Source organism: Bufo bufo, chromosome 6 (assembly GCF_905171765.1).
Source record: "Bufo bufo chromosome 6, aBufBuf1.1, whole genome shotgun sequence".
NCBI classification, from domain to species: Eukaryota; Metazoa; Chordata; class Amphibia; order Anura; family Bufonidae; genus Bufo; species Bufo bufo.
Window position 1 is genome coordinate 7,451,308 of NC_053394.1, and position 22,467 is coordinate 7,473,774.

At 51.3% G+C, this 22,467-nt stretch overlaps 1 protein-coding gene across 3 annotated transcripts in view; it reads left to right on the forward strand.

Moving 5' to 3' along the window:
• The window catches only part of CCDC186 (coiled-coil domain containing 186), a 49,115-nt gene extending 28,319 nt beyond the window's left edge, over positions 1-20,796 (forward strand). For 2 of the 3 annotated variants that reach the window (XM_040435201.1, XM_040435199.1), the window contains exons 9-16: positions 130-225; positions 671-813; positions 2,159-2,414; positions 3,974-4,163; positions 5,040-5,120; positions 5,247-5,454; positions 17,583-17,802; positions 19,694-20,796. In XM_040435201.1, the coding sequence (XP_040291135.1) occupies positions 130-225; positions 671-813; positions 2,159-2,414; positions 3,974-4,163; positions 5,040-5,120; positions 5,247-5,454; positions 17,583-17,802; positions 19,694-19,768 (1,269 nt within the window). In that variant the 3' untranslated portion in view covers positions 19,769-20,796. The remainder of the gene's footprint in view (positions 1-129; positions 226-670; positions 814-2,158; positions 2,415-3,973; positions 4,164-5,039; positions 5,121-5,246; positions 5,455-17,582; positions 17,803-19,693) is intronic. The other variant, XM_040435200.1, reaches the window with a different exon arrangement.
• The last annotated feature ends 1,671 nt before the right edge of the window (positions 20,797-22,467 follow it).

The window sequence follows — 22,467 nt, forward strand, 5'->3', positions numbered from 1 at the left end:
GGCAGCAAGCAGCAACCCGAAAATGATGAAAAATTTACAGTAAATTAAAAAGTCAATGATCTTATGCTTCGCTTTCAATCTTGCACTGGCAAGCAGCATCATATTCTATTTTTTTTCTTTAATAAACGGGATTCTAAGGTTCACCAAGCTAAAATGAAGGAGCTGGACGACCTGAGACGTACGTTTACAGAGGGCATGGACGAGCTCCGCACACTACGAACCAAGGTAGCGTCATATGTGCGCCAACAGACTTTCCTGGAGTACTGGATGCTGGAGTAAAGGAATTTCTTGTAGGAGATTCCACACTTGCTCCATGTAGCGGGTGCAGAAGGGCTCTGACACCTGGTGGGGCAACAACCCTTGTGCCACATAAAAGACCCTTAAAAGAAATGGCGCAAGATAGTTGAAGAGGGGGGGGGGGCAGAAACTTCCTGGCCTAGCTTTGAACTGTTGTACTTCTTAAAGGGCTGTTCCACATAACTAAGACAAGGATTACTGGGGATTTGGCCCTTGGGAACCTTGTGTAGCTGCCATCCATTACAGCTGACAGTGGTCTGTTCTTGGGCCTCCAGCAGCCCGGGCCCCTGCTGATTGCGATTATATGCTATAATAGTGAATGTAGCAGCTTAAAGTGAAAGCTGGAAATCACTCGATCTCATCTGTCATGCAGGTAAAATGCTTAGAAGCCGAGCGGCTAAGGACGGAGGAAGAGTTGTCCAAATACAAGGAGCTGATAAACCGGCAGAAGGCGGAGATCCAGAACCTGCAGGAGAAGGTGAAGGTGGTGGAGGAGCAGGAGCAGCGGCACCAGAGGTACCAGGAGACCCGGATCCTCTCTGTACTGGGTCTTGTATTGAAGTTCAGCTCAGCAGCTGTCGTTACCAGAATTCAGCCCGTACAGCGGTTTACGACCACATATGGGGTGTTTCTGTAAACTACAGAATCGGGGCAATAAATATTGAGTTTAGTTTGGCTGTTAATCCTGGATTTGCTAGCGGAAAAAAAATGAATAAAATTGAAAATCTGCCAAAAAAAGTTACATTCTGAAATTTCAGATCCATTTTCAATGAATTCCTATGGAACACCTAAAGGGTTAACAAAGTTTGTAAAATCAGTTTTAAATACCTTGAGGGTGTAGCTTCTAAAATGGGGTCACTTTTTTGGAGTTTCTACTCTAGGGGTGCATCAGGGGGGCTTCAAATGGGACATGGTGTCAAAAAACAAGTCCATCAAAATCTGCCTTCCAAAAACCATATAGCGTTCCTTTCCTTCTGCGCCCTGCCGTGTGCCCGTACATCGGTTTACGACCACATATGGGGTGTTTCTGTAAACTACAGAATCAGGGCCATAAATATTGAGTTTTTTTGGATGTTTACCCTTGCTTTGTAACTGGAAAAATGGATTCAAATGGAAAATCTGCCAAACAAGTGAAATTTTATCTCTATTTTCCATGAATTCTTGTGGAACACCTAAAGGGTTAACAAAGTTTGTAAAATCAGTTTTGTATACCTTGAGGGGTTTAGTTTCTAAAATGGGGGTCATTTTTGGGGGGTTTCTATTATGTAAGCCTCACAAAGTGACTTTAGTGGGTTTTAGAAATTTTCAGAAAAATTTCAAGATTTGCTTCTAAGCCTTGTAACATCCCCAAAAAATAAAATGTCATTCCCAAAATGATCCAAACATGAAGTAGACATATGGGGAATGTAAAGTAATAACTATTTTTGAAGGTATTACTATCTATTCTAAAAGTAGAGAAATAGAAATTTGGAAATTTTGCTAATTTTTCCTTTTTTTTTTTTTTTTTTTTTTTTTTTTAATTTAGAAATTTTTTTATAATTTAAATTTAATTTTTTTTGACTCAATTTTACCAGTGTCATGAAGTACAATATGTGACGAGAAAACAATCTCAGAACGGCCTGGATAAGTCAAAGCGTATTAAAGTTATTACCACATAAAGTGACACTGGTCAGATTTGCAAAAAATGGCCGGGTCCTTAAGGGGTTAAGCAGGAGATGCTGCATTGTGTATTTGTGAGGAGTTGTCACCTGCAGGAATGGGAGGATGGATGATGCAACTACGTCGTGATGTATTTTTTACACTAGGTTTTGCTGATTTGCTTTCTTTACTGTAATGTTTGTTTTAATTGTTCTCTCTTCAGGGACCAACAGGAAATTCAGAGCTTGCGGGATGAAGGGAGCAGCCTGAACTCGGTCATCTCTGACCTGCAGCGGGATATAGAGGGGAGCAGGATGCGGGAGTCTGAGCTGCTGGGATTTACTGAGAAGCTGACCAGTAAGAACGCCCAGATCCAGTCCGAGAACAACTCCTTACAGGCTCACCTGGACAAGCTGCTGTGTAGTGAGGGCGAGCTGCGCACCCAACTGGAGCAGCTCCTGCACAGCAACACTGACCTGGTAGGAAATACTGCAGCATCCATTCCTTGTGAGGGCACGTCGGGACTGGGTGACCGGCACACCTCTGCCCAGCACTGGTGTGCAGGACACGGAGCATGTGGAACCTATGCAGCTGGATGTAGCATCACTGTCTATACCTAAAGCTTCTGCAGCTTTAGAATAAATTTGATTAAATTCCTCTAAATTGCAGCACAGTTTTGCACAGTGTGCGGCCGTGCACCACGTGCATCATCAAGGCCAGCCAGGGCCCTGGTGGATTATTGGGACAGATACTGGAAACAAACATTCAGAAGAACGCTCGACCCCGGGCATTGGTCTGTGCAGATGTACCACCGCCCACCCGACCAGCCATTTAAAAAGCTTGTCGCCAGCATGTCGTGCTGTGTAACCCGGGATGCTGCTGACAAACAATGAAACTGTCTGATGGGGGCAAATGATTGCAGTAGCCATCATCCATCCCCATACAGAGGGGATGATAACGGTAGTGAGCTGCCCATGATCAGGGACGATCGGCTGCATGGCTGCTCAGGGTTAGTAAATAGGCCTGCACTGTGGATGTTTTGAGAGGCACTGAAAGGTTCACCAGAGGGCGCCATAACGTTAGTCTGTAGACACGGGGGTTGTTTGTAGATTGGTTCAACCCAATAATTGTCTCATGGTGGGTAAACCCCTTAACCCCATGATGGTTTTGCTCAGGAAAGGGACTAAAGCATTTTTTTATTCTTTAAATTGTAAGTAGTTTTTCAAGAAATGAATAAGAAATAATGAGAATAGGATAGGTAAATTACATCAAATGCATGTTGAGGAAAGAACTTTAGGTTCCTGGTACAGTAATAATATGATGAGTGCAGGAAGGAATGGAAGGGCGGATAGTGGGACGTGCCGATGCTTTTATAGAGAGCTGTATAGATACTCAAAGTGGTTGTCCGTGTTCAGAGCTGAACCCAGACATAGCCACAATTCCACTCCGGCAGCCCCCTCTTATCATCATTCCATGCTCCGATGCTCTCCCTTGCGCTGTATCGCTCAGGGCAAGGGCTCTTTTCGGTGACGTCACTGGCTCTGATTGGTGGGCTTTAGCGCTGCCCTAGCCTGTAAAACGGCTAAAGCCCGCCCATTAGTGCTGGTGACATCACTGGGCTCACTGCTGATGCTCATATCAGGTGGGGGGGGGAGGCCACCTGGGTGAAATTGTGGTTATGTTCAGGTTCAGCTCTTTTTTAAGGGGTTTTTCACTTTGGCGAGGGTGTTTGGTAAAGTTTCCTCTTAGGCAGTGATGGCTCCCACTCCGTCTGTCCCCGGCCTCGGCTGCTGCACTGCGCTCCCAGGATATAAACTTCTGTTATGATGCTGCTTCGTCAGCGTCAAAAAGCAGTTGACATTGTGAGAGCGCAGAGGAGCATCTGAAGCCGAGGACAGAAGGAGCGGGGAGCAAGCACAGAAAATCCGGTAAGTAGGCAGGTCTCAAGAGGGGGGGCTACCAAAAACCCTCAAAAAAGGGTGCACTAGGGCGCACGCTGCGCTCTGTACTTACAGTATTGTGTCCTGTTCTCTTACAGGAGCGGAGGCTGGCTGCAGAGCAAGCTCTCAGGAAGCAGGAGATCCAGGCGCTGCAGGCGGAGGTGGACAGTCAGCGGCAGCGCGCCGCCTCACTGAATACTCGGATTGAGGAGCTGAACAATGATGTCAGCACCCAGAAGAGGAAGCATGCCGTCAACCTGAAGGATCTCGCCAAACAGCTTCAGCAAGGTGAGAAGAAGAATTTAAAGAGGGTCACTCACCAGGATCAACCCACTTAAGCCAGGCATAATGCCTAGTAGGGTTGTTCCTGCTGAGTAGAACAATACCTCATTTATGTTCCTCCATTGCACCATAATAAAAATAACTTTCTATTATTATCTGAATGAGGTCTATGGTGCACCGAGGAGCAGGTCTGGGGGGGCCTCTTGGAGCACCAGAGCTTTTTTTGCTCTGCACTTGTCCTCATGATCGACAGGGTCAGGGATCTCACTGCCGCATTCCAGATGCCTGGTCCTGTCAAAGTGCAGAGCGGAGGAACTGTGGTGCTCCGAGGACCTGCTCTGTGGTGCGCCAGACACCGGATTTACATATTAATACGTTATTTTTCTCAGGGACAACGCAACAGAGGAGTATAACTGAGGTATCGTTTTAGCAAGCAGGAACAACCCTACCAGGTATTATGCCTGGTTTAATAGGGTTGATCCTGTTGACAAATGCCCTTTAAAGGGAATCCACAGCGTATGCATGACACATACAGTCATACTAGAAGGCAAGGATACAGGGCACATGCACAGGTCTTGCTGTGAGAGGCTGCACACATGCCACACGCAGCGCGTCACAGGGAGCCGGACTGTGGGGTGATAGAAATCATGTCCTGGATTCTGGATCACTTATTCCTGACTTGTTTTGTATGAATATGGGGAATATCTGCTCAGTAGCGCCACTCTACTATGTATGATGGGGGAAGTCTGTAGTCTTCTATGGGCAGCAGTACAAATGGCGGCACTTGCTGTACAACACCCAGTGGTGCAGAGACCTTTTGGGAGCGTTGTTGCGCTGAAGAACTGAATGTTTATTTATTTTCTTGCATTTTTGCATTTGCAGCACGAAAGAAGATGGAGCAGATGGAGAACGGCAACTATGAGAAAGATGTCAGCAGCATGGGCAGCCGCTCCAGTTCTTCCGGTAAGTTTTCTTGTCACACTGTGGTTGTCCGAGTTCTTTCCCGCATGGGAATACATCTGTACAAAAGAAACGAAAATAAAACGGTTTCAGGCGCTGCTTATCTTTTCTCATGTGTTGTCCCCGCAGGTTCTCTCAACACTCGAAACAACGAGGACCGATCGCCAGAAAACACGGGAACCACGACGGCCGTGGATAGCTTCCCAGAAGTGGACAAAGCCGTCCTGATCGAGAGAATAATCCGTCTCCAGAAGGCGCACGCCCGGAAAAATGAGAAGATAGAGTTCATGGAGGACCACATAAAGCAACTGGTGGAGGAGATTAGAAAAAAGACAAAGTATGTATGACGCTTCCTGCAGTCACCGCGGCAGATGTCTGTCTGTGTGTCGCTGCCGCCCGCTAAACACATCCTTCTGTTACTAATCTCACGTCCTGGGGAGAGCCCCCCCCGCTGTGCGCAATATTTATCGGGGGCTCCAGTTTTATGTTAATAAAGCTTAACGGATTTGTCCACTTCTGCAACAATTTTGCTTGCTCCAATGCATCTGCTACATAAAATTAGGGCAAATAGTCTTTTATTTAAAAAACAAAACAAAAAAAACCTTCCCATCTGTGTGCTCGGCTCCAGACAGATCTGTGCGTCTCTAGAATTACAAGCGCACCCTGTGTAGTCTCATCCTCCAGTCATGTGTCAGGCTGATTGCACATCTGTGTTTCCCTTTCCAGCATTGGGATCCGTATTGAGAACTCTTCCGTTTGGTCCCCATTCATTGTCAATGGGGACAAAACGGAACAGAATGCATTGCGTTCCCGTGATGCACACAGAAGCGTTTGTGTGCATCATGGGGATACTGATCAAGACGCTTCCAGCATGAAACACAATGTCAGTCAATGCTGCCGAATCCGACACGAAAAAACCCGGATCTGATGCCCATCCACTTACAATGGATTTAGTGCCGGCTTGTTCATTTGGGAGATAATACAACTGGATCCGTTCTGAATGGTCTGCCAGATAGGATTGTCAATACACCGACAATACATATGGATGACAACAGCACAGCAGCAACGCCCCCGGGTTCCCTTATTCAGGTACTAGTCATAGTGTCCCTCCGGCGTGAGCCAGGGACTGATTCCATTGTTTCCTATAGGCATCCGGTGCGTCGGGTGTCGCCCCCTGCCTGAGAGTAAAATGCAGTATGCCAGAAATGTGCACAGATGTGTTATCATTGTCCGGCTCAGGCCGAGCGCAGCGGATGTCTGTGACCCCAGCCTTAGGCTTCGTTCACATCACTGTTCTGGCTTTCCGTTCTCCTGCTCCGTCTAGGAGCAGGAGAACGGAAAGGACGAAAAAGGCACATAACTGACGCCAAACGGAGTCAAACTGAGCCCTTAGGACCCCATAGATTATAATGGGGTCCGTTATGTTTCCGCTCAGAAGAGGATTTTTAAGCGGAGACAAAAGTCCTGCATGCATGAGTTTTGTCTCCGCTTAAAAATCATCTTCTCAACGGAAACATAACGGACCCCATTATAATCTATGGGGTCCTAAGGGCTCAGTTTGACTCCGTTTGGCGTCAGTTATGTGCCTTTTCCGTCCTATCCGTTCTTCTGCTCCTAGACGGAGCAGGAGAACGGAAAGCCAGAACAGTGATGTGAACGAAGCCTTAGTAGATGAATCACAGGGATTGCCCCATCATCATCCTTCATGATGGAGGTCATCCTCTGTATGCAAGATCAGTCTGCCCCAGTCTCCTCTGCTTTTTGGAGGGCAGGTGGCTCCTCCATTACCTGTAGCCATATAGGAGCTTTGTACATAAAACAGAAGGATATTGTTCCTTAGGACCATCTTCTCTCAGATGCATTGGAGCAGTAACTGCAAAATTGGGCGTGACCTCTAAGCCGTGTTATAACAAGTTCTGCAACCTTCTTATATCGTTTGTGTTTCTGTCCAGAATCGACACTTCTCACAGCAGAGGGTTTGTAACAGTTGTGCCCGGTGTAGCCTCTGGTAAATACTTCCAGGACTCCAGACTGATGCCGTGTAACAAAGTATCAGGACAGGAGAGAGATTTGTGCTGATGTGTTTGTCTAGACTGGATACAATTGTAACAAATCCTCAGATGTCTGTAGCACTAGGTTAGGACAGGTGTTCATCCTGTGGGTAAACGGTGTGTTACATTCATGGACAGCAAGCAGAGATTGTGAAACACAAAGTGTATTAGAAAGTGGCAGAGCATGTGTCTGGGCAGCCTGGAGCTTTGTTCACATGAGGCCGTGGTGATGGTGTCACCTCCGCGGGGTCGCGCTGCCGCCTCCACCAGTTGCCCGTGCGTCTGATCCGCCCGTTTTCTGCTCATCTCATGGTCTTCACGTGTCACCTCCGCGGGGTCACGCTGCCGCCTCCACCAGTTGCCCGTGCGTCTGATCCGCCCATTTTCTGCTCATCTCATGGTCTTCCCAATCTTCCACGTTTGGACTTGTGGATTCGGCCGCTCTGTTTCTGGACCAGGGTTTTGTCTGTGCTTGTTGTCATCTGGTGACACAAATGTGTACCCCTCACCCTGTGACTCTGCACCCACCTGGGGTCACCCGGCCGTAACAGAAAATGAGAATCACTGTGCTGAAGTACTCTGTGCTGCTGAGTGCTTCCTCCTGTCTAAAGTATGTAATTCTCACAAGACTAATAGGTTTACTCCTGAAATGCTCTGTGCTGCTGGGACCCTGCTCCTTCCACTATGTAACTCTCATCCTGTGACTTCCACAAGATCAGCACACTCCTCTCCTGAAATCCTCTGTGCTGCTGAGAGGACTCTGCTCCTTCCACTATGTAACATTCAGTCTGTGACCTCCACAAGATGAGCGCACTCCTCTGCTGAAATCCTCTGTGCTGCTGTGACCCTGCTCCTTCCTCTATATAACCCTCATCCTATGACTTCCACAATATCAGGACACTCCTCTCCTGAAATCCTCTGTGCTGCTGAGAGGACTCTGCTCCCTCCACTATGTAACATTCAGTCTGTGACCTCCACAAGATGAGCGCACTCCTCTGCTGAAATCCTCTGTGCTGCTGTGACCCTGCTCCTTCCTCTATATAACCCTCATCCTATGACTTCCACAATATCAGGACACTCCTCTCCTGAAATCCTCTGTGCTGCTGAGAGGACTCTGCTCCCTCCACTATGTAACATTCAGTCTGTGACCTCCACAAGATCAGCGCACTCCTCTCCTGAAATCCTCTGTGCTGCTGTGTACTCACCGGTATTGTGCGGTTGAGGTTTATGTTCGGTTTCCTGTGAGTCTTCCACTCTGAGCACAGAACCGATAAATCTGTAACTTGTGTTGTACACGTGGAGGGGCTGAGGCCGCTCTGGATTATGGGGGGGCCGCTGGGGGACCACCTCGCTCGTCTCTCTTGCTTCCATCTCAGGGAACCTCACACTTGCCCCCTGCACCCTCCTGCAATCTTATTGTATTTCAGTTTTGCAGCATTAAAGGGAAAGCCTGTTCTCTGTGGCTTCTTTGTTCTTCATGGTTTCAAGATCTCTGCTTGTAGTCAGTGAATGGGGCAGCCATTTTTCACCCTTACATTTCCTGGCTTGGGCCTTTTTCACACATCCGTGTCTGTGATGACTTCTATGACAAGCGGTCTGTTCACCCGTAAACAATCCATGTTTGGTCCTTGTGTCAGTTTTTTGCCCTCAGTTTGTCGCCCGTATTCCACGGACACCGCTCGGCTGAAAATGAATTTCCAGAGCTTCTCCTACTGATGATCTGTGAAAACCACTGACAGAACACTGATGCCAGCCATGTTGTCAGTGGTCTTTCATGGACCCATAGACTTCAGTGAGTGTGTGTGGTCTGCGTGGATACGTGCGTCTGTGATACGCGCGGCCTTGCTCCTGCTCACACAGCTGCAGCCCCTTTGTCTTAGAGCCGGTTCACATCCTGTTTTATGCCTCCGTTTGGCATATACGTTAGTAAAAAGGATACAAAAACGCTGCGCGCCACGTTCTTGTGTCCTGTCTGGTAGAAAAAGTATACTCACTTCATGGTGATCGGACGCCAGTGTATGACATCAGTCTGAGGCATCCGTTTAACGTTTTCCGAAAAACTGCCCCAGTTTTACCACAAATTGGTGAGTTTTTCCAAATGTTCTCGTCCGTGCAGAATCGTGGGGTTCTCCACAATCGGTTTGGAAACCGGTTGGTAGTGAAATCATGTCAGCACGGTTTTAGGTGTCGGCGGCTGCCACGTGTGACTCCTCGGAGGTGGTCAACACAGCGAGCTCTTAAAGGGGTCGTCCACAGTGAACATCTGTGCCCACTAGAGTCACGGCTGCCGGTGACCTGCTCCTCACAAAAACTGGGCTACCCCACGACTGTTCTTGGGGAAGGTTGGGGTCACCCTGCATTGACGTCTGTGGGGACACAACAACCTCTTCACTTCCTTCTGTAATTGTGGGCGTTCACTGTGCCGGATTCTGCGCTCGCGTCTTCTTTCCTGTTCAGTCGCCGTTGCTGCTTCTCCAGGGCTTTGTCATGCCTCATGGTAATCCTCTCCTGCATCAGTGCGCACCAATCACTGCATTTACCATTCGGACATCTGGGAAAGCTGGGTGACTACTTTTGGTTTTTATAGACATTCACCCCAGTGAAAAGACAAGGCCCCAGGGCAGGTATAACTGAGGCACCCAGCTTTCCCAGGTTCCTGGGTGACCAGTCACACAGTGTGAGGAGGATGAGCAGATTCCAAGAGCCTGGAAAGCTGGGTGATTACCGTTCAATGTCAGGAGGACTAACTACTGTGTGAGGGTCTCCCCAGTCCCCCCCTAACTGCGCATGTCAAGAGATGAGGATCAGGCATTTTGCTCTTCTGGAGATGAGTTACCACTGGAGGGGTGAAGGGGTCGGAGGAATCTGGGGAAGGAGGGCACAGGGATCTCAAAGAAGAGGTCACGTGCTGGAGGGGGGCAGAGGGGTCTATAGGAGATCACAGGGGTCTGGAGGGGGGCAGAGGGGTCTGGAGGGGGGCAGAGGGGTCTATAGGAGATCACAGGGGTCTGGAGGGGGGCAGAGGGGTCTATAGGAGGAGATCACAGGGGTCTATAGGAGGAGATCACAGGGGTCCAGAGGGGGGCAGAGGGGTCCGGAGGGGGAGATCACAGTGGTCTGGAGGGGGGCAGAGGCGTCTGGAGGGGGGCAGAGGGGTCTATAGGAGATCACAGGGGTCTGGAGGGGGGCAGAGGGGTCTATAGGAGATCACAGGGGTCTGGAGGGGGGCAGAGGGGTCTATAGGAGGAGATCACAGGGGTCCAGAGGGGTCCGGAGGGGGAGATCACAGTGGTCTGGAGGGGAGCAGAGGGGTCTATAGGAGGAGATCACAATGGTCTGGAGGGGGAAAAGAGGGGTCTGGAGGGGGACAGAGGGGTCTATAGGAGGAGATCACACTGGTCTGGAGGGGAACAGAGGGGTCTATAGGAGGAGATCACAGTAGTCTGGAGGGGGACAGAGGGGTCTGGAGGGGAACAGAGTGGTCTATAGGAGGAGATCACAGTGGTCTGGAGGGGGACAGAGGGGTCTATAGGAGGAGATCACAGTGGTCTGGAGGGGGACAGAGGGGTCTATAGGAGGAGATCACAGTGGTCTAGAGGGGTCTGGAGGGGGACAGAGGGGTCTATAGGAGGAGATCACAGTGGTCTAGAGGGGTCTGGAGGGGGACAGAGGGGTCTATAGGAGGAGATCACACTGGTCTGGAGGGGAACAGAGGGGTCTATAGGAGGAGATCACACTGGTCTGGAGGGGAACAGAGGGGTCTATAGGAGGAGATCACAGTGGTCTGGAGGGGGACAGAGGGGTCTGGAGGGGGACAGAGGGGTCTATAGGAGGAGATCACAGTGGTCTGGAGGGGGACAGAGGGGTCTATAGGAGGAGATCACACTGGTCTGGAGGGGAACAGAGGGGTCTATAGGAGGAGATCACAGTGGTCTGGAGGGGGACAGAGGGGTCTGGAGGGGGACAGAGGGGTCTATAGGAGGAGATCACAGTGGTCTGGAGGGGGACAGAGGGGTCTATAGGAGGAGATCACAGTGGTCTAGAGGGGTCTGGAGGGGGACAAAGGGGTCTATAGGAGGAGATCACACTGGTCTGGAGGGGAACAGAGGGGTCTATAGGAGGAGATCACAGTGGTCTGGAGGGGGACAGAGGGGTCTGGAGGGGGACAGAGGGGTCTATAGGAGGAGATCACAGTGGTCTGGAGGGGGACAGAGGGGTCTATAGGAGGAGATCACACTGGTCTGGAGGGGAACAGAGGGGTCTATAGGAGGAGATCACAGGGGTCTGGAGGGGGCAGAGGGGTCTATAGGAGGGGGAAGAGGGGTCTATAGGAGGAGATCACAATGGTCTGGAGGGGGACAGAGGGGTCTATAGGAGGAGATCACAATGGTCTGGAGGGGAACAGAGGGGTCTGGAGGGGGACAAAAGGGTCTATAGGAGGAGATCACACTGGTCTGGAGGGGAACAGAGGGGTCTATAGGAGGAGATCACACTGGTCTGGAGGGGAACAGAGGGGTCTATAGGAGGAGATCACAGGGGTCCAGAGGGGGGCAGAGGGGTCCGGAGGGGGAGATCACTGTGGTCTGAGGGGGACAGAGGGGTCTGGAGGGGAACAGAGGGGTCTATAGGAGGAGATCACAGGGGTCTGGAGGGGAACAGAGGGGTCTATAGGAGGAGATCACAGTGGTCTGGAGGGGGACAGAGGGGTCTATAGGAGGAGATCACAGTGGTCTGGAGGGGGACAGAGGGGTCTATAGGAGGGGGGCAGAGGGGTCTATAGGAGGAGATCACAATGGTCTGGAGGGGAACAGAGGGGTCTATAGGAGGAGATCACAGGGGTCTGGAGGAGATCACAGGGGTCTGGAGGAGATCACAGGGGTCTGGAGGAGATCACAGGGGTCTGGAGGGGGCAGAGGGGTCTATAGGAGGAGATCACAGGGGTCTGGAGGGGGACAGAGGGGTCTATAGGAGGAGATCACACTGGTCTGGAGGAGATCACAGGGGTCTGGAGGAGATCACAGGGGTCTGGAGGAGATCACAGGGGTCTGGAGGGGGCAGAGGGGTCTATAGGAGGAGATCACAGGGGTCTGGAGGGGGACAGAGGGGTCTATAGGAGGGGGGCAGAGGGGTCTGTAGGAGGAGATCACAATGGTCTGGAGGGGGACAGAGGGGTCTATAGGAGGAGATCACAGTGGTCTGGAGGGGGACAGAGGGGTCTATAGGAGGAGATCACAGGGGTCTGGAGGGGAACAGAGGGGTCTATAGGAGGAGATCACAGGGGTCCAGAGGGGGCAGAGGGTCTATAGGAGGGGGCAGAGGGGTCTATAGGAGGAGATCACAGGGGTCTGGAGGGGGACAGAGGGTCTATAGGAGGGGGGCAGAGGGGTCTATAGGAGGAGATCACAATGGTCTGGAGGGGGACAGAGGGGACTATAGGAGGAGATCACATTGGCCTGGAGGGGGACAGAGGGGTCTATAGGAGGAGATCACAGGGGTCTGGAGGGGGACAGAGGGGTCTATAGGAGGAGATCACAGGGGTCTGGAGGGGGACAGAGGGGTCTATGGGAGGAGATCACAGGGGTCTGGAGGGGGACAGAGGGGTCTATAATAGGAGATCATAATGGTCTGGAGGGGGCAGAGGGGTCTATATTAGGATATCACAGAGGTCTGGAGGGGGACAGAGCGGTCTATAGGAGGAGATCACACTGGTCTGGAGGGGAACAGAGGGGTCTATAGGAGGAGATCACACTGGTCTGGAGGGGAACAGAGGGGTCTATAGGAGGAGATCACAGTGGTCTGGAGGGGGACAGAGGGGTCTATAGGAGGAGATCACAGTGGTCTGGAGGGGGACAGAGGGGTCTATAGGAGGGGGGCAGAGGGGTCTATAGGAGGAGATCACAATGGTCTGGAGGGGAACAGAGGGGTCTATAGGAGGAGATCACAGGGGTCTGGAGGAGATCACAGGGGTCTGGAGGAGATCACAGGGGTCTGGAGGGGGCAGAGGGGTCTATAGGAGGAGATCACAGGGGTCTGGAGGGGGACAGAGGGGTCTATAGGAGGAGATCACACTGGTCTGGAGGAGATCACAGGGGTCTGGAGGAGATCACAGGGGTCTGGAGGAGATCACAGGGGTCTGGAGGGGGCAGAGGGGTCTATAGGAGGAGATCACAGGGGTCTGGAGGGGGACAGAGGGGTCTATAGGAGGGGGGCAGAGGGGTCTATAGGAGGAGATCACAATGGTCTGGAGGGGGACAGAGGGGTCTATAGGAGGAGATCACAGTGGTCTGGAGGGGGACAGAGGGGTCTATAGGAGGAGATCACAGGGGTCTGGAGGGGAACAGAGGGGTCTATAGGAGGAGATCACAGGGGTCCAGAGGGGGCAGAGGGGTCTATAGGAGGGGGCAGAGGGGTCTATAGGAGGAGATCACAGGGGTCTGGAGGGGGACAGAGGGTCTATAGGAGGGGGGCAGAGGGGTCTATAGGAGGAGATCACAATGGTCTGGAGGGGGACAGAGGGGACTATAGGAGGAGATCACATTGGCCTGGAGGGGGACAGAGGGGTCTATAGGAGGAGATCACAGGGGTCTGGAGGGGGACAGAGGGGTCTATAGGAGGAGATCACAGGGGTCTGGAGGGGGACAGAGGGGTCTATGGGAGGAGATCACAGGGGTCTGGAGGGGGACAGAGGGGTCTATAATAGGAGATCATAATGGTCTGGAGGGGGCAGAGGGGTCTATATTAGGATATCACAGAGGTCTGGAGGGGGACAGAGCGGTCTATAGGAGGAGATCACACTGGTCTGGAGGGGAACAGAGGGGTCTATAGGAGGAGATCACACTGGTCTGGAGGGGAACAGAGGGGTCTATAGGAGGAGATCACAGTGGTCTGGAGGGGGACAGAGGGGTCTATAGGAGGAGATCACAGTGGTCTGGAGGGGGACAGAGGGGTCTATAGGAGGGGGGCAGAGGGGTCTATAGGAGGAGATCACAATGGTCTGGAGGGGAACAGAGGGGTCTATAGGAGGAGATCACAGGGGTCTGGAGGAGATCACAGGGGTCTGGAGGAGATCACAGGGGTCTGGAGGAGATCACAGGGGTCTGGAGGGGGCAGAGGGGTCTATAGGAGGAGATCACAGGGGTCTGGAGGGGGACAGAGGGGTCTATAGGAGGAGATCACACTGGTCTGGAGGAGATCACAGGGGTCTGGAGGAGATCACAGGGGTCTGGAGGAGATCACAGGGGTCTGGAGGAGATCACAGGGGTCTGGAGGGGGCAGAGGGGTCTATAGGAGGAGATCACAGGGGTCTGGAGGGGGACAGAGGGGTCTATAGGAGGGGGGCAGAGGGGTCTATAGGAGGAGATCACAATGGTCTGGAGGGGGACAGAGGGGTCTATAGGAGGAGATCACAGTGGTCTGGAGGGGGACAGAGGGGTCTATAGGAGGAGATCACAGGGGTCTGGAGGGGAACAGAGGGGTCTATAGGAGGAGATCACAGGGGTCCAGAGGGGGCAGAGGGGTCTATAGGAGGGGGCAGAGGGGTCTATAGGAGGAGATCACAGGGGTCTGGAGGGGGACAGAGGGTCTATAGGAGGGGGGCAGAGGGGTCTATAGGAGGAGATCACAATGGTCTGGAGGGGGACAGAGGGGACTATAGGAGGAGATCACTTTGGCCTGGAGGGGGACAGAGGGGTCTATAGGAGGAGATCACAGGGGTCTGGAGGGGGACAGAGGGGTCTATAGGAGGAGATCACAGGGGTCTGGAGGGGGACAGAGGGGTCTATGGGAGGAGATCACAGGGGTCTGGAGGGGGACAGAGGGGTCTATAATAGGAGATCATAATGGTCTGGAGGGGGCAGAGGGGTCTATATTAGGATATCACAGAGGTCTGGAGGGGGACAGAGCGGTCTATAGGAGGAGATCACACTGGTCTGGAGGGGAACAGAGGGGTCTATAGGAGGAGATCACAGTGGTCTGGAGGGGGACAGAGGGGTCTGGAGGGGGACAGAGGGGTCTATAGGAGGAGATCACAGTGGTCTGGAGGGGGACAGAGGGGTCTATAGGAGGAGATCACACTGGTCTGGAGGGGAACAGAGGGGTCTATAGGAGGACATCACAGGGGTCTATAGGAGGGGGCAGAGGGGTCTATAGGAGGGGGAAGAGGGGTCTATAGGAGGAGATCACAGGGGTCTGGAGGGGGACAGAGGGGTCTATAGGAGGAGATCACAATGGTCTGGAGGGGGACAGAGGGGTCTATAGGAGGAGATCACAATGGTCTGGAGGGGAACAGAGGGGTCTATAGGAGGAGATCACAGTGGTCTGGAGGGGAACAGAGGGGTCTATAGGAGGAGATCACAGGGGTCCAGAGGGGGGCAGAGAGGTCCGGAGGGGGAGATCACAGTGGTCTGGAGGGGAGCAGAGGGGTCTATAGGAGGAGATCACAATGGTCTGGAGGGGGAAAAGAGGGGTCTGGAGGGGGACAGAGGGGTCTATAGGAGGAGATCACAGGGGTCTGGAGGGGAACAGAGGGGTCTATAGGAGGAGATCACAGGGGTCCAGAGGGGGCAGAGGGGTCTATAGGAGGGGGCAGAGGGGTCTATAGGAGGGGGCAGAGGGGTCTATAGGAGGGGGCAGAGGGGTCTATAGGAGGGGGCAGAGGGGTCTATAGGAGGAGATCACAGGGGTCTATAGGAGGAGATCACAATGGTCTGGAGGGGGACAGAGGGGACTATAGGAGGAGATCACATTGGCCTGGAGGGGGACAGAGGGGTCTATAGGAGGAGATCACAGGGGTCTGGAGGGGGACAGAGGGGTCTATAGGAGGAGATCACACTGGTCTGGAGGGGGACAGAGGGGTCTATGGGAGGAGATCACAGGGGTCTGGAGGGGGACAGAGGGGTCTATAATAGGAGATCATAATGGTCTGGAGGGGGGCAGAGGGGTCTATAATAGGAGATCACAGAGGTCTGGAGGGGGACAGAGGGGTCTATAGGAGGAGATCACAGGGGTCTGGAGGCGGACAGAGGGGTCTATAGGAGGAGATCACACTGGTCTGGAGGGGGACAGAGGGGTCTATAGGAGGAGATCACAATGGTCTGGAGGGGGACAGAGGGGTCTATAGGAGGAGATCACAATGGTCTGGAGGGGGACAGAGCGGTCTATAGGAGGAGATCACAATGGTCTGGAGGGGGACAGAGGGGTCTATAGGAGGAGATCACAGGGGTCTGGAGGGGGACAGAGGGGTCTATAATAGGAGATCACATTGGCCTGGAGGGGGACAGAGGGGTCTATAATAGGAGATCACAGAGGTCTGGAGGGGGACAGAGGGGTCTATAGGAGGAGATCACAGGGGTCTGGAGGGGGACAGAGGGGTCTATAGGAGGAGATCACAGGGGTCTGGAGGGGGACAGAGGGGTCTATAGGAGGAGATCACACTGGTCTGGAGGGGGACAGAGGGGTCTATAGGAGGAGATCACAATGGTCTGGAGGGGGACAGAGGGGTCTATAGGAGGAGATCACAATGGTCTGGAGGGGGACAGAGGGGTCTATAGGAGTAGATCACAGGGGTCTGGAGGGGGACAGAGGGGTCCCGTAGGGGTCGGAGGAGTCTGACTGTCTTTTCCCCTGGAGACCTAGTTTCCTACAGAAGTAGAAGAATGTAAAAATAAAATAAACGACGGAGTGGTATCAGAAGACAGAGTGGGCGCAGGTCAGTGAGGTGCAGCTGTCCGCCCCCCAGAGCGCCATATACATGACTGGTGGGAGGTAGGGGGTTCCCTGTGCCTCGCTGTAGAGACTCTGCACCCATGCTCTGGTGAAGGCTATTATCACGGCCCCTCATGGCAGAGGATTCATATCCATCACCATAGTCGTGGGGTCTGCATAATTCCCAGCGCCATGCTGACAGTAATGTACGTCCTGCAGGGATACAGTATGCTCTGTTCCTGGGAAAGCTGGGTGACACCTGATACTACATCCATTACGGCCCTCACTGCCATTGTTGTCCAGCTTTCCAGCAGCCCTGAGCGGCACATACTTTTCCTCTGTACATGAAGAGCAGCTCTATAACTAGAAGGTTAAGAGTGTGGGAAAGCTGGGTGACGTCACTGGTAATGTCGGGTAATTATCTGGATTCGATTAGCTGTCATATTGTTACCTGGGAAAGCTGGGTGCCAGGAAGAGGGGTGCTGGATATATCCTATGTCATGCGTGTCCTGAAAATCTGGGTGACCTCCATAATGGAGCGGTAATGGTGGTAATATTGGTTGTCATCCAGCTTTCCCGGGATCACATATGTTGATCAGACATCTCAACAGGCAGGATGTGACTGCAGAATTTCATGACTGTAGGTTTTGCGGAGAGGCTTTGTTGCTCTGGTTTTTGGGTTGCCTCTTATACCTGCCGATTGTTCTTCCAGAATTATCCAGAGCTATGTGTTACGGGAGGAGTCCGGGACTCTGTCATCTGAGGCATCAGACTTCAACAAGGCTCATCTGAGCCGGCGAGGGGGCATCATGGCTTCCCTGTACACCTCCCACCAGGCGGACAGCGGCCTCACCCTGGAACTGTCCCTGGAGATTAACAAGAAGCTGCAGGCTGTGCTGGAAGACACCTTACTGAAGAACATCACCCTGAAGGTGAGCCACCCCACATGGTCACACCTGTTGGCGTATTACATCCCTTTTACATGATATCAAGGTAATAGAGGCATTTACTGTGTTGGTAAAAAGTGGCCTCATTAAAGAGGTACTGCAGCTTTAAACATCTCTGATTGCTAGAACAGGGTCCCCACCTCCACAGCCTCACTAGCAGCTGAAGCCCAAAGCAAAGTCCGTAGGACGGACGAAAACAGTGCTAAAGCTTTTTTCTTTCCCACAGTCACCCCTAGAGGGAGCTCGCTACATACAGATTATACAGCCACCACTAGAGGGAGCTCACTACATACAGATTATACAGCCACCACTAGAGTGAGCTCACTACATACAGATTATACAGTCACCACTAGAGGGAGCTCACTACATACAGATTATACAGCCACCACTAGAGGGAGCTCACTACATACAGATTATACAGCCACCACTAGAGGGAGCTCACTACATACAGATTATACAGCCACCACTAGAGGGAGCTCACTACATACAGATTATACAGTCACCACTAGAGGGAGCTCACTACATACACATTATACAGCCACCACTAGAGGGAGCTCACTACATACAGATTATACAGCCACCACTAGAGGGAGCTCACTACATACTGAATACAGATTATACAGCCACCACTAGAGGGAGCTCACTGCATACAGATTATACAGTCACCACTAGAGGGAGCTCACTACATACAGAATACAGATTATACAGCCACCACTAAAGGGAGCTCACTACATACAGATTATACAGCCACCACTAAAGGGAGCTCACTGCATACAGATTATACAGCCACCACTAGAGGGAGCTCACTGCATACAGATTATACAGCCACCACTAGAGGGAGCTCACTACATACAGATTATACAGTCACCACTAGAGGGAGCTCACTACATACAGATTATACAGCCACCACTAGAGGAGCTCACTACATACAGATTATACAGCCACCACTAGAGGGAGCTCACTGCATACAGATTATACAGTCACCACTAGAGGGAGCTCACTGCATACAGATTATACAGCCACCACTAGAGGGAGCTCACTGCATACAGATTATACAGCCACCACTAGAGGGAGCTCACTGCATACAGATTATACAGCCACCACTAGAGGGAGCTCACTGCATACAGATTATACAGTCACCACTAGAGGGAGCTCACTACATACAGATTATACAGTCACCACTAGAGGGAGCTCACTGCATACAGATTATACAGCCACCACTAGAGGGAGCTCACTGCATACAGATTATACAGTCACCACTAGAGGGAGCTCACTACATACAGATTATACAGCCACCACTAGAGGGAGCTCACTGCATACAGATTATACAGCCACCACTAGAGGGAGCTCACTGCATACAGATTATACAGTCACCACTAGAGGGAGCTCACTGCATACAGATTATACAGCCACCACTAGAGGGAGCTCACTGCATACAGATTATACAGCCACCACTAGAGGGAGCTCACTGCATACAGATTATACAGCCACCACTAGAGGGAGCTCACTGCATACAGATTATACAGCCACCACTAGAGGGAGCTCACTGCATACAGATTATACAGCCACCACTAGAGGGAGCTCACTGCATACAGATTATACAGTCACCACTAGAGGGAGCTCACTACATACAGATTATACAGCCACCACTAGAGGAGCTCACTACATACAGATTATACAGCCACCACTAGAGGGAGCTCACTGCATACAGATTATACAGCCATCACACACTCTTTCTCTCTGTCTCTTTCTGTGTGTGTCTCTCTCTTTCTCTGCTGGTGTCTGTCTCTGTTTCTTTCTTTGTCGGGGTCTCTCTGTCTCTTTTGTGAGTCTCTTTCTCTGTCTCTTTTGTGACCTTTCTGTCTTTGCTCCCCAGGAGAACCTCCAGACTCTGGGGATGGAGATCGAGCGTCTGATTAAGCAGCAGAGTGGCGGTGAGCGCAGGATGTGACCGCCGGCCGCGGCATCGCAGCTCATGGCTCTCCTGGGGGCACAGAGATGTCAGAAATCCCAGAAACCTTATGTTATTGGAAGAACCTTTTGCACTAATTACGAGGGGGAATAATGAGATGAACACTCCTGTGACTCCACCCTCAACAGCGCTTCCATTCAGGTTAAGCAAACAGTTTTATTACTTATTCCCTGGCCACTCACCTGATCTTATAGAACTACATCTGCCAGAAAGCCCTGGGCAGTCACATGTTCTGTGCTCCGGGTTCTTCCATCAGATCACTCCATGTGGACGTCAAATGTCAAACTCCTGATCGGTAAATAGAAGCCATTTTATCTGTTTGTCTCTGGGAAAGCTGGGTGACGAGCCGTACGGCCAGCAATGCAGAGCCCACGGGTGTGTCACCCAGCTTTCTGCAATTCCCAGGTCTGTCGAGATAAATGCCACTGGGCAGGGGGAGTGTGTAAGCATCACAAGGCAATCTGCCCTGCAGGAGTCTGGAAAAGCTGGGTGACTAAGTGGCTGCCATTACCGCGACCTCCGGGGCTGGTACCCCTGACTTCTTCAGTTTACATTTCCTTGTCTCCACTCACATCCAAAGCTGCAGCTTGACAGTAGTTTAGCCCCGCCCCTCGATCAGACGTGCTTATCAACTCCCACAATGCACTGCAGTAAGAGGGCTGCAGTTCCTTAGAAATCTATGTTTAGCTTTAGACCTAACTGGAGCAGAACACGTCGTAGTCTAGGGATCGGCAGGAAGAAAGGAGAAGAAATGTAGATTTCCTTTAAAGTCACAACTTTAAAAATAATTTATACTTCTACTGAGTCTACTGCGCAGCCTGCTGACGGGTGACGGGAGCGCAGCGCGCCGAGGAGGGTGACGTCTGCTGACAACTTCACCTATGTAGTAGATGTCACCTGCAGTCCTATGTAACACCACAGATAACACAGTGATTACTCTCTGAGTACAGATAATGTAGTATATGTCACCTGCAGTCCTATGTAACACCACAGATAACACAGCGATAACTCTCTGAGTACAGATAATGTAGTAGATGTCACCTGCAGTCCTATGTAACACCACAGATAACACAGTGATAACTCTCTGAGTACAGATAATGTAGTAGATGTCGTCTGCAGTCCTATGTAACACCACAGATAACACAGCGATAACTCTCTGAGTACAGATAATGTAGTAGATGTCGTCTGCAGTCCTATGTAACACCACAGATAACACAGCGATAACTCTCTGTGTACAGATAATGTAGTGGATGTTACCTGCAGTCCTATGTAACACCACAGATAACACAGTGATATCTCTCTGAGTACAGATAATGTAGTAGATATCACCTGCAGTCCTATGTAACACCACAGATAACACAGCGATAACTCTCTGTGTACAGATAATGTAGTAGAGGTCACCTGCAGTCCTATGTAAAACCACAGACAATCATCCTGACATCCCTATGAGCTCTGCTACATCTGTACAGTCTGTGGGTGACGTCTGGATCGGAGGTCTGTGTGTCTCTGACGACACCCACTGTCGGATCACTCCAGACAGCAGGTCCCTATAATTGATGTCGTTGTGGTGAAGCCGTAATGAGTTAGTGTTTGGCTGCGGTGTAATTGATGGGACAGACGTGCGGCGCTACATGATCGGCGGCCTGCAGCGCACTCTGTAACCACATTACCGTCTGGCTGCGCAGTCCCCGCCGTCCATTCAGGAAGATTTAACACTTTCTGTGAAGATTTAATTATTATTCTGCGCAGTCCATCATCTCGTTTAATCCCCTCCCCCGCCTAATTTTACCGTCTTATCGCACTAGTCTGCTGTCGTGTTACCGCCACGGCCATGGACAACTCCCAGCATTTCCGGCTGTGAACCCCTGGCGTTTTATGAATGACTGGGTGATCACGTGACGGGGCGGCCATCGCCGGCTCAGCGTTTACGCACGATCTGGGAGCAATGAGTGCAGAGGCACGAGGTGCAAATGCCTCAAACATGTCCCCCAGCTTTCCCAGAGACGGATAAGACTAAGAATTTGAATCTTTTAACCTGGGTTTCCGCACCCATCCAGCTGTTGTAAAATGTCAACTCCCAACATGCCCTGCCAGCTGGGAGTAGTAGTTTCCCAACAGTTGTAGAGTTTGGATGTGCGGAGATAAAATCGCAGGATCTAAAACGTATTCCACCCGCTGCTCCCCTCCTCCCTGACGAATCCGAGCGCTCAATGCCAGACGTCTCCTGCAGTCTCCCATAAATCAGCGCAGCGCACGGAAAATATGCGCAGGCGAGATTCCGCCAGATTTATTGTCCTGGTTTTATTTTCTGAAATCAAGTTCTTATGGAGGGTGTTTTTTTGTATCTTTTATCATAATGATGATGTATAAAACTGTAAATTAAATCTGTATTTTTCCAGAACGCTGCGTGTTCTTTGTATATATTGTTTGTCCTGTGCAGGAGGGCGCCATGGGCATCTCCTATTATTGTCCAAGAAACAGCGCCGCTCGTGTCCACAGATTGTATCTGGTATTACAGCTGAGTTGCAGTACCCCACATGACCTGTAGACAGGTGTGGTGCTGTTTTTGGAAGAAAGCAGTCGTGTGTTTCGAATTCTGTACAACCCCTTTAAGAAATGATCCCTTCAGACTCAGGATCCGCCCACTTGTTGCGTTTGTTCCGCTGCAGTCGCTCTCC